Below are 10,869 nucleotides of genomic sequence, written 5' to 3' on the forward strand. Positions count from 1 at the left end.
TTGGACATGCATAATATTGAGATTTTGCCTACAAAAAATATTGAGATTTTTTGTTGTATTTGTTGAAAATAGCTGCTTATCAACATGTACGAAAATTGAAATATAATTTATCAAATTTCATCACCCGAACATTGTCGGAATATATGCAATTGAGATCTCGTTGGAATCCTTATTAAATTATCTTTAATTTGATATATTTTTTGCGGAAAAATAATTTAAATTGAGAGAGTTACGTAAATTTAAAGATTTGAGATGATTTTGAGGAGAGAGAAAGTTGTTAGTTATAATTAATACATGTAGGATTTGACATTAATACCTTTTTAATTTAATTAATAATTATTTAAATTTAAAATATATTAAACTTGACATTATATTAACCACGAGATCTTCTAATCTAATGATTAAAAATTGGTCTCAATTTGGGATTGATAATTAGTTGGCAATTGATTACTCCCTCTGTCCCAGATAATTCGTCCCAGTTTTCCATTTCGGTCCGTACCACATAATTTGTCCCACTTCACTTTTACCATTTTTGGTATTGGGCCTCATATTCCACTAACTCATTCTTACTCACATTTTATTATAAAACTAATATATAAAGATAGGACCCACTCTCTATTAACTTTTTCAACCCACTTTCCATTACAATTCTTAAAACCCGTACCCGGTCAAAGTGACCCGAATTATCCGGGACGGAGGGAGTACATCCCATAATGAGTAAATATAATTTTTTAACAAAGAAAAAAATTAGCCAATAAAGTCTGAGAAACTATAAATAGTGGACTTTACAAATTGTATTCACACTAGTTGAGAGAAAGAGAGACTGTCACTGCCATGGCGACGGCGTGGTGAAGGGCCTTCCATTAACGCACTTGCTCTACGAATCCGCTCTCTTTCTCAGGCAAGTCATATCCATTCCTCACCACAGCAAATTTCCATTTTCGATTTATGCGAACATGATTGCAATTACTCGCACGAATCTCCTCCGTTTACTCTCAAACCCTAATTCATTTCTCTGCAATTCCCCCAATTCTCATTTCTCTCCTTCACTCCACTTTTTCTCAACTCGGAGGAGTAAAACCCTAACCCCCGACCCCCAAATTTACGATGTACTCGTGCAAAAGCACTTCTTTTCCCCTGAGCTGGCTTCTCTAGCTGCCTCTCGTTTACCTAAATTCAGGTGCCCCCAAAATGCCGATTCAATTCTATCCTTCCTCAAAGCCAACGCCTTCACCGCCGATCAAATCGAGCAAGTCGTCTCGTACAACCCTCGGATTCTAGGGTTTACCACCGAGGGACTTCGATTGAAATTCAAGCTATTCCGAGACTTGGGCCTTTCTCCAGAGGAGGTTGCCAAGTTGATGACTAGTAATAAGCCGATTCTGCATTCGAGCATGGAGAATAAGATCATTCCTTCGTTAACTTTGTTAAAGAGCTTGCTTGGATCCAATCAGGATGTGGCCAGGCTTGTAAGGAAGTCTCCCTGGTATGTCTCAGCTGATTTGGAGAAGACATTGATGCCGAATGTGGAGATCTTGAAAAGCTGCGGTATACCTATGGAGCGTATCCTTCACTTGCTCCATTTTCGGCCGAGATGTCTATTGATGAGGCCGGATGTTATGAGGAAAGCTATAGACAAGGCTGTGGGGTTTGGGGTCTCTCGGAGCTCACTTGCTTTCATCGATGCAGTTAATGTTTTTGCACACACGAGTGAAGGGATCATGGAAGTCAATCGGAAAGTTCTCTTGGATTTGGGGTTTTCAAGCGATGATATGATGAAATTCCTTAAGCAGACACCGTTGCTGTTTTCTTCATCGATGGAGAAAACGAAGAGGGTTGTGGAACTTCTGCTTGCTACCGGGAAGTACAGTATTGCCAATATTGTATCTAACCCGACGGCACTTATGTGCAGCATTGAGAAGAGGCTTGTGCCGCGGCTGCAAATTCTGGAGCTCCTGGAAAGTAGGAATCTAATAAAAAAGTGGCCCGGTCTTTCAAGTGTTTCTGCGCTTACGGATGATAAGTTTATTGACACATTTGTTAGACCTTATTATGATGAGATTGCAGAAGAATACATCATAAAGAACTTTTTCAATGGAAAAAAAGAGTTGGAGCTGTAGTTGTATACTTGCACAGTTATTGTTTAGAGTTTTTAATTAATGTTGTAGGTTCATCTTCTTGAGTTTGTTCTGCCCTGTGGGATATTTTTGGCCTTCTCATTTTCTATGATTATATATTTTGTTTCGACTGCAGGTTTGTGGATGTTTCTTAAGAATCTGATTGAAACCTGGCTTATTCTTTCAATGGTTATGAAATTGTCAACTCTGAGGTTGTTTGAGAAATTTACTTGCCCGTACTCAAATTAACTTGGCGAAGTATGCATAGAGTATTTTAAGGGCAAAGAAAGACGGGAGTTTGATCAGCATTCGTTAGGTAAGGAAAGAAACTTTGATCAGCAATATATGACTTGTTTGTTCATATTTTTGTTTGTCTTCCATTTTGGAGCATGTCAAGTGAGATTTATTTTAGGTGTGGCTTTTCTCGTTGTGTGTAGTTTTCTTCCTATGATTTCTGCGTCTGTGATTTGCTTCTAGCACCGTTCCGTTGCCTTATTTATCAACCCTGAAGCCCAAATGTGAATCCTACACTGTAAATATCTGATAATCTTGGTCATCTTTCCTATCTTTGGCTGCTTGTCTCCATTTCATTGGGATGAAGTGATATTTCACCCCTGTTTTAGCTCAACTCATCATCACCGAAGCCTGAATATGGGTCCTAAACTGTAAATATCTATGAATCTTGATAATTTATTCTATCTTTGGCATGCTTGTTTCCCTTAGCTCTTCTCAGTTTATCGAGCCTTCGGTCTAGCTCATGCTTGCTTTTGCAGACTAATCTTGACACGATCTTGGCTTCCCTGAATTTTGAAATTCTGCAAATTTCATTATTTTTCAGTGGAAAGACTTGTGATGTGGAAGAGTCCATCAAGATCCGAGGGTATAACTTCTTCTTGTTCGAGGTTTGAGATTGGCTACGCTACGCATACAAGTTCTAGAGGATGTTTTGTAAATATGTTCTGTTTTCCAGAAAGTGTCTGTGACTCTGTGTTGCTTTCTAGATGTTCAGAAAAAATGTTAAATCTTAATTAACTGAATGAACAGTTGTGGAGGTGACTGTTTTTGTTGTTGTTGGCATTCACTCTTTATACTTGCTGTTTGTAGAGTTTTGTTCTGTTCTTACATGATTTCGAATTTTATTTCTTGGATGTCTAATAAATGAAGAAATGATTTAAAGGTGTGTGAAACAATTCTTGAACCAGATTTGAGTATTTCAAGGCTTCTATTTGATTTGTGTGGCGCACTTTTACTGATATGAGCCATAAATTTAAAGGTCAAGTAACACTTAATTTAATTCAAACATGTCGATTTTCGACAGCTCAGTTGATTACTCCACCGTTCTACAATAATTGTCACTCTTTTTTTCGGTCCGTCTCATATTAATTGTCACATTTCATTTTTATCTTAAATGGTAAATGGGTTCATATTCCATTATTTTTTTTAATTAATTTTTCTTTACATTTTCTAAAATCTGTGGTCGTAGCAAGAATGAAAATTATTGTGGAAAAGAGGGAGTATTTAATTAGACGAGTCTTTTTAAGACAAATTTGATCCATTTTAGGAGGGTTTACTTTAAACAATTCTTGAATCTAAGATTGAATATTGTAAAGCTTAAATTTTGATTTATTTAAGGATTGTTCACTTTGCAAAATATAACGAATCTATAAAAAAAATCAAAGTTTAACATTTTCAATTAGAGTAGGTAGTAATTACACTTGTTAAGCTAATAAATAAAAACATCAAATGTTAAATTGTGTTTTTTATAATTCCAAATTAAACTTATTTAGTTACTGTTACTCTCTGAGCGAGAAGGAAAGCGAGAGGGGAGAGAGTGAAGCTGAGCTGAGCTGAGCTGCTTCTTCCATGGCGACGGTGCTTGAGAAAGAGATATCCTCCATTAAGAAGCTCGGGCAGTGAAATCACTTCGAATTTTGCAGGCAAGTACTGTTGATTGTTCACTATGATTGCAATTGTGCGTAGGAATCTCTCGTTATTGTCGAACCCTAATTCATTTCTCTGCAACTCAAATGCTCATTCCTCTCCCTCAATCCACTTCTTTTCCACTCGGAGGATCAAAAGAATATTAATCCCTAGCCCTGAAATCTGCGATGTTTTGGTCAATAAACACCAATTTTCTCCTGAATTGGCCTCGCTAGCTTCGTCGCGTTTACCTAAATTCAGAGACCCCCAAAGAGCTGATTCAGTGCTTTCGTTCCTCAAAGAGAATATCTTTACGACTGCTCAGCTGCAGAAATTAGTGATATATGATCCTCGGATTCTAGGGTTTACAATTGAGCGTTTCGAATCCAGATTCAAGGTGTTCCAAAACTTGGGGCTTTCTTCTGAGGAGATTGCCAAGATGATTTCACACGGTCCTGCGATTATACATTCAAGCATGGAGAACAGGATTAATCCTAGATTATCGATACTAAAGGGCTTGATCGGATCTAACGACGATGTGGCCCGGTTTTTGAAAAGATGCCCTTGGCTTCTTGTAACTGATTTAGAGAGAAGCTTAATCCCGAATGTGGAAATCGTGAAGAGCACCGGGATACCAATGGAGCGCGTCCTTCACTTAGTCTACGCTTCCCCAAGAGGTTTCTTGATCAAACCGGATATCATGAGGAAATCTGTAGACAAGGCTATAGAAATCGGGGTGCCTCACAATTCGGTTGTTTTTATCTATGCTGTCGGTGTATTTAACTATACGAGCCAAGGGATGTGGGAGGTCAAGCTGGAAACTCTTCGCAATTTGGGATTTTCTGATAAGGATATACTCAAAATATTTAGGACGCACCCTCATGTTTTCTCGGCATCTGGAAACAAATTGAAGAAAAAAGTAGAGCTTCTGCTTGCTACCGGGAAGTACAGTGTATCCAATATTGCCGCATCTCCATCTGCACTTGGGTGCAGTGTCGAGAAGAGGATTGAACCGCGGATGCAGATTCTTAAACTTTTGGAGAGTAGGAATCTGATTGAAAAGTGGCCATGTCTTTCAGCTGTTCTCAAACCTAGAGATGAAGAATTTATGGAGAAATTTGTTAGGCCTTATTATGACGAGATTGGTGAAGAACTCATCACACAAAGATCTATGTTATGAGCCGGAAGAGATGAATCTATAAGAACCGATGCTTGAAGAACTCGTACGTAGTAGTAGAAGTATTAATTCTTCCTTGTGCTCAACATATTATTTGATCAATCTTGCCAAACATATTCTATTAGAATATGAAAATTTTATTTCTCATATGTTAGTAATGCTCCCTGTCTCCGAGTCTTCTTTCTGAATTGGTTCCTGTTACTCTGTTAGTAATACTAATCTCTAATCTTGATCTGTTTTTGGTTTCTGTAGATCTCTCTATGTTATGTATAGCAATTTTTCAAAGTTATTTCTTTTTTAATCAATAGAAGCCTATCAACCTGGCTAGTTGCAATATACCTATGGAGCGTATCCTTCACTTACTCCATTTTTGCCTGAGATGTCTATTGGTGAGGCCTGATGTGTTATGGAGAAATCTATAGACAAGGCCATGAGGTTCAGGGTCTCCCGGACTTCACTTCTTTCATCGATGTTATCAATGTTTTTGCTCACACGAGCGAAGGGATCATGGAAGTCAATCGGAAAGTCCTCCTTGATTTGGGGTTTTCAACTTATGATATGATGAAATTCCTTAGGCAGACACCGTTGCTGTTTTCTTCATCCATGGAGAAAACGAAGAGGGTTGTGGAACTTCTGCTTGCTACCGGGAAGTACTGTATCACCAATATCGTAGCTAACCCAATGAAACTCATGTGCAGCATTGAGAAGAGGCTTGTGTCGCGCTGCAAATTATGGGACTCCAGGAAAGTAGGAATCTTATTGAAAAGTGGCCCGGTCTTTCAAGAGTTTCTGCATTTACGAATGATAAGTTTTTTGACACATTTGGTAAACCTTATTACGTTCTAGCTTATGCTCTCTGTTGCGAACTAATCTTGACACGATCCTTGCTTCCTTGATTCTTGAAGTTCTGCAAATTACGACTACTACTTTTGTCGATATGGTTATTTTACAGTGGAAAAACTTGTGTTGTGGAAGACTCCATCAAGATTCGAAGTGCATAACTTCTACTGATTCGAGTTTTGAGATTGGCTACGTACACATGTTCTATAGAATTTCTTGTAAATATGATGTTTCATTTTTTCAGAATGTTTCTGTGACACTGTTGCTTTCTAAATGATGAATGCCATACTGTTCTGATCTTTCTTATACGATCTCGAACTCTATATATTAGATGCCTAGATAAATGAATAAGTTACATATTTTTTTAGTTCGTGAACATGAGGCTGTTACAATTACAAAATTTGAAAAATTTGATTTGTTTAGGGAGTGTCATAAATTTTAAAGGTCAAGTAACAGTTAATTTAATTTAAACATGTTGATTTTCGAGAGCTCAGTTGATTATTTAACTAGATGAGTATTTTAAGACTTAAATTTGATTGATTTTAGGAGTGTTTACTTTAAACAATCCTTGAAACTATAAAGCTTAAATTTTGATTTATTTAAAGAGAGTTTTTACTTTGTAAAATAGGACGAATCTATAAAATAAAAACTCAAAGTTAAAATTTTCAAAAAGAGTAATAAATATGAATTGACTAACTACCCCCACGGCATAGGCAATGTCTGGCCTAGTATGAGAAAGGTAAATAAGCTTACCCACAAGCTGTTGGTATCTAGTCTGGTGTGTCAGTTCAGCTCCTTCTGTCAGTCGAAGTCCGTGATTCTGCACCATTGGGGTCTCTGCAGGCTTATAGTCAAGCATTCAACTTTCCGCCAAGAGATCCAAAACATACTTCCTCTGACTTATAAATATCCCCTTCTTGGACCGCATTACTTCAATTCCCAGAAAATACTTTAGGAGACCCAAGTCTTTCATTTCAAACTCAGTAAAAAGGTTCTTCCTCAACTGACTTATTTCCTCATCATCTTCCCCAGTGAGAATCATATCATCGACATAAATGATCAGATATGTGATCTTTCCTCCTCTCTTCTTGAGAAATAGGGTGTGATCTGAATTACTCTGCTTATATCCGTATTTCTTCATTACCTCAGTAAATCGTCCAAACCATGCCCTTGGTGACTGCTTCAAACCATAGAGCGTCTTTTTGAGTTTACAAACCTCCCCTCCCTTGAACTCTCCATCAAACCCGGGTGGGGCCTCCATATAGATTGGTTTGGTAAGCTCGCCATGTAGGAAGGCGTTAGTTACATCAAACTGATGTAGTGGCCAATTCTTTGTTGCAGCAATAGAGAATAGCATACGGATAGTGCTCATCTTCGCCACTGGTGAGAAGGTCTCCGCATAATCAACTCCATATGTTTGCGTGTAACCTTTTGCTACCAATCTTTCTTTATAGCGTTCAATCGATCCATCTGGTCTTCTCTTGATTGTGAACACCCAACGACATCCAACTAATCTCGATCCCTCGGGTCTCATACATACTTCCCATGTCTTGTTTTTCATTAGTGCCTTCATCTCTACAATCATCGTCTCCCTCCAATGTGGAATTTCCATTGCTTCTTCGGCAGTTCTGGGAAGCTAATCTTCATCATATAGGGCAGCAGAGAATGCCCTCGCCATCTCTGTCAAATTAGCTTTAGCCAAATTTGCCACTGAATATCTACTCCTCTTCGTGACACGCTCTGGACTGTATCTCTTTGGTGGAATACCCCTCGTGATCCGATTTGGGAGTATATATTGCCCTGTATCCCCGTCAATCGCAGCACTCTCCTCCGATCCTGTGGCAGAGTCATTAGGAACAACTGTACTATTGATGCTGGTTTCAGGAATTACCTCAGATATCACTGGAAGAGGATTATCGGGCGAAGACGATTGAGGAGGCTCTGCTGCCGACAAGACAGGCTCGACGGTAGTACTAACTGTCTCTGTTGGTTCCACGGCAGAGTTGCTTGGTAGTGGCACAAACCAGCTTAGGGGTCCACTCGACCTATCGACAGTTCTACTCTCCCCCTGGCCACTAAGGCTGGTGTAATAATATTCGCACTCCAAAAAGTTACTCCCTCCGTCCCAAGGAAGATGACCCCTTCCTTGGCCGGCACAAGATTTTATGCAGTTATATTTTGTGTGGTAAGAGGAGAGAGTAAAGTAAGACAGAGGGAATAAAGTAGACATAAATGTGTTTCCATTTTAAGTAATGGGTCATCTTGATTGGGACAAACCAAAAAGGAAAGTGAGTCATCTTCAATGGGACGGAGGGAGTACAATTCATAGTAGTTATTATCTTCCTAGATGAGGGATCAAAGCACCGATAACCCTTTTGATTGATTCCATACCCCAAAAAAACACATTTTATAGCGCAAGCGGAAATTTTGTTCTTTCGTGTTTAGGAACATGAACATACACAGAACACCCAAAGACTTTAAGTGGTAGTGTAAGAGGTTCGGGTACTTTGGCTAGAGAAGATAAAAGTTGGAGCGGAGTTTTCATATTCAATATTTTTGTAGGGAGCCGATTTACCAAATAAACCGATGTAGCAACTGCCTCGGGCCATAAAAATTTTGGGACTTTTGAGTCAAAAAATAAGGCACAAGTGATTTCTAAAATGATCCTATTTTTTCTCTCAGCAACTCCATTTTGTTCGGGGGTATACGGACAAGAGGTTTGATGAACTAACCCTTTATCTTTGAAAAAATTTGACATTTCTCGATTGACAAACTCCCTCCCATTGTCAGACCTAAGCACCTTGATTTGCGTCTGAAACTGAGTTTGGATTAATTTGTAAAACAAGACAAATTTTTCATAAACTTCAGATTTATTTTTCAAAAAATATACCCATGTCATCCTTGAACAATCATCCACAAAAAGTAAGAAATATTTAAAACCATAATCACCAATAACGGGTGCAGGGCCCCAAACATCAACATGCACCAAAGAAAAAAGACTCTTAACACGAGTTTCAGTAGACTTAAAAGATTGTCTGTGGCTCTTCGCCAAAACACAAGATTCGCAAGAAATATCCTTAAGATGAGAAAAATGAGGAAAGAGTAACTTAAAATAACCATGAGATGGGTGACCATAACGTCTATGCCACAACCAAGCTTCTCGGGTCGCAGATCCGTGAGCTAGCATTGCGGCACTACCTTGGTGAGCCATCTCATCAACATAGTAGAGACCTTGACGCTCAGTGTCACGCCCAATTTAACTCCTCGTCCTGATATCCTGTAATACACAGAAATTAGGATGCATTCATAGCGTACAATTTAATTCCTTCGTCACGTGGCTAATTGACATCAACTTATGTGACAATTTGGGAACATAGAGACAATTCGACAATTTTAATGTAGGTGAGATCTCAATTGTCCCACTACCCTCTACTGATGTTAATTCCCCATCTGCAGTCTGTATATGACTTTTCATGGAATCACTAAAATTTACAAAATCACTCTTATCATGTGTCATCGTATCTGTTGCCCCACAATAAAAAATCCACCCTTTCTCCTTATCACTAGGTCTATGTTGTACAGTACAAGCAATAGGTAATTTGTGCAGAATTTCAAAACTATTGGGACTAACAAACATATTATCACATGATATGGGGTCATTTTTTGAATTATGCAGAGTATAAGGTCCAGATTGTAAGGCATGGGGTATCTGCTGCAATTTCCGAAATTTAGAGGGACTAGGCACTAAAGTATAAATTGGGCTAGGTTGTGTAAACCCTATCCCATTACCTCCTTCACCAGATACGGCGCCGCGCCCTCCTCCGATTCTTCCGGCGAGTACGCCGCCGCTTCCTCCTCCGATTCTGCCGGCGAGAACGGCCTTCCCCACCTCCTCAATCTGTCTGCCACCGCCGCTGGATCGACTCCTCTCAATTGCGATTCCGCCGCTTACAGCAGGATTCTCGGCGGTGGAGTGTGGTGTATGCTCTCCGGTGCGCGGCGACCCTGACTGAGGGGAGGGGCGTTTGTTCCGGTCTCCAGGTCCAAAGCCCACTCCGCCCGATGATGAATCTCCGTTTGTTGCACCGGTTTGGTCGGGGTTCGCCGGCGGCATGATTTCCAGCCGTGTGGCCTCCAGTTTCACCCAGCAGTACGCGACGTGGACCGGAGGCATTGGGCTTTTTTTGAGAATGTCTCTTCTGATTCTCTCATATTGAGAGTTTAATCCAGCCAAGAACTTGTATAATCTCCTTTGATTGGTGATGTCTCGATACTGACATATTCCTTTGTCGCAGCGGGTAATGGGTCTGCCTTGGCAACGGTCGATCTCGACCCACACATCATGCTGTTAGGTTTGGTATACTGAAAAGCATGTTTCGAGCAAGTTTCGCTCGAATAGAATCTTGCTTGTATACGTAACTCTATAATCCATTTTTAACCCGATTCAGTATTATTCGAGCAGTCTCGCACGAATAGAATCACAACTATTATTACATTGTGTTTGCTTGTGCATTTATAAGATGTTTTACAAACATTTAAATGCATAAGAAGTAAACAAAGTCTAAGTCTTTTGCTTAGTAGACCGGTTGTGGGCGTCGTCCACTTTAAGGTAACACGGTGAGATCTATGCAATGCTTTGCAAAAGAAAAAGAGAGGAATTTCACAACCTAGATAGGCTTTGGCTACCTATCGTGAAAGGTTGCAATGTCAGTCCGCATATTTCTAAGCCTTCCTGAAATAATTTGACATTGGTGTGGTATAGCTCTGAACGGATCTAACAGCATGACGTGTCTTTATGCTATCTGCTGAAAGACT

At 39.5% G+C, this 10,869-nt stretch overlaps 2 protein-coding genes across 9 annotated transcripts; both read left to right on the forward strand.

Annotated features, from left to right (window-relative positions):
* Nucleotides 1-807: 807 nt before the first annotated feature.
* On the forward strand, nt 808-3,184 carry LOC125201676. Of its 4 annotated transcripts, none has more exons than XM_048099888.1 (3): nt 808-2,019; nt 2,254-2,433; nt 2,956-3,184. In XM_048099888.1, the coding sequence occupies exons 1-2, from the start codon at nt 957-959 to the stop codon at nt 2,364-2,366; spliced, it is 1,176 nt and encodes a 391-aa protein (XP_047955845.1). In that variant the 5' UTR covers nt 808-956; the 3' UTR covers nt 2,367-2,433; nt 2,956-3,184. The 4 variants fall into 4 exon arrangements, with proteins under 4 accessions (XP_047955845.1, XP_047955846.1, XP_047955844.1 ...); XM_048099889.1 differs by having other exon boundaries at nt 813-2,164; XM_048099887.1 differs by having other exon boundaries at nt 813-2,019; nt 2,891-3,184.
* A 724-nt stretch (nt 3,185-3,908) lies between these two features.
* On the forward strand, nt 3,909-6,365 carry LOC125200744. 5 transcript variants are annotated; one of them, XR_007172753.1, is made up of 3 exons: nt 3,909-5,364; nt 5,467-5,835; nt 5,913-6,365. XR_007172753.1 is itself a non-coding variant. In XM_048098494.1 (2 exons), exon 1 carries the CDS (start codon nt 4,078-4,080, stop codon nt 5,215-5,217), a length of 1,140 nt encoding a protein of 379 aa, XP_047954451.1. In that variant the 5' UTR covers nt 3,909-4,077; the 3' UTR covers nt 5,218-5,260; nt 5,467-6,365. The 5 variants fall into 5 exon arrangements, 1 of the variants encoding a protein (XP_047954451.1); XR_007172751.1 differs by having other exon boundaries at nt 5,467-6,365; XR_007172752.1 differs by having other exon boundaries at nt 3,909-5,276; nt 5,467-6,365.
* Nucleotides 6,366-10,869: the final 4,504 nt, after the last annotated feature.

This window comes from Salvia hispanica, chromosome 1, assembly GCF_023119035.1.
Source record: "Salvia hispanica cultivar TCC Black 2014 chromosome 1, UniMelb_Shisp_WGS_1.0, whole genome shotgun sequence".
In the NCBI taxonomy this organism is placed as follows: Eukaryota; Viridiplantae; Streptophyta; class Magnoliopsida; order Lamiales; family Lamiaceae; genus Salvia; species Salvia hispanica.

Bases quoted from the DNA above. Each gene is read 5' to 3' on its own strand.
- LOC125201676 (XM_048099888.1), top strand. From the start codon at position 957: ATGATTGCAATTACTCGCACGAATCTCCTCCGTTTACTCTCAAACCCT. The intron at 2,020-2,253 runs ATAAGTTTATTG...TTTCGACTGCAG, and splicing joins TGTTTCTGCGCTTACGGATG to GTTTGTGGATGTTTCTTAAG.
- LOC125200744 (XM_048098494.1), top strand. From the start codon at position 4,078: ATGATTGCAATTGTGCGTAGGAATCTCTCGTTATTGTCGAACCCTAAT.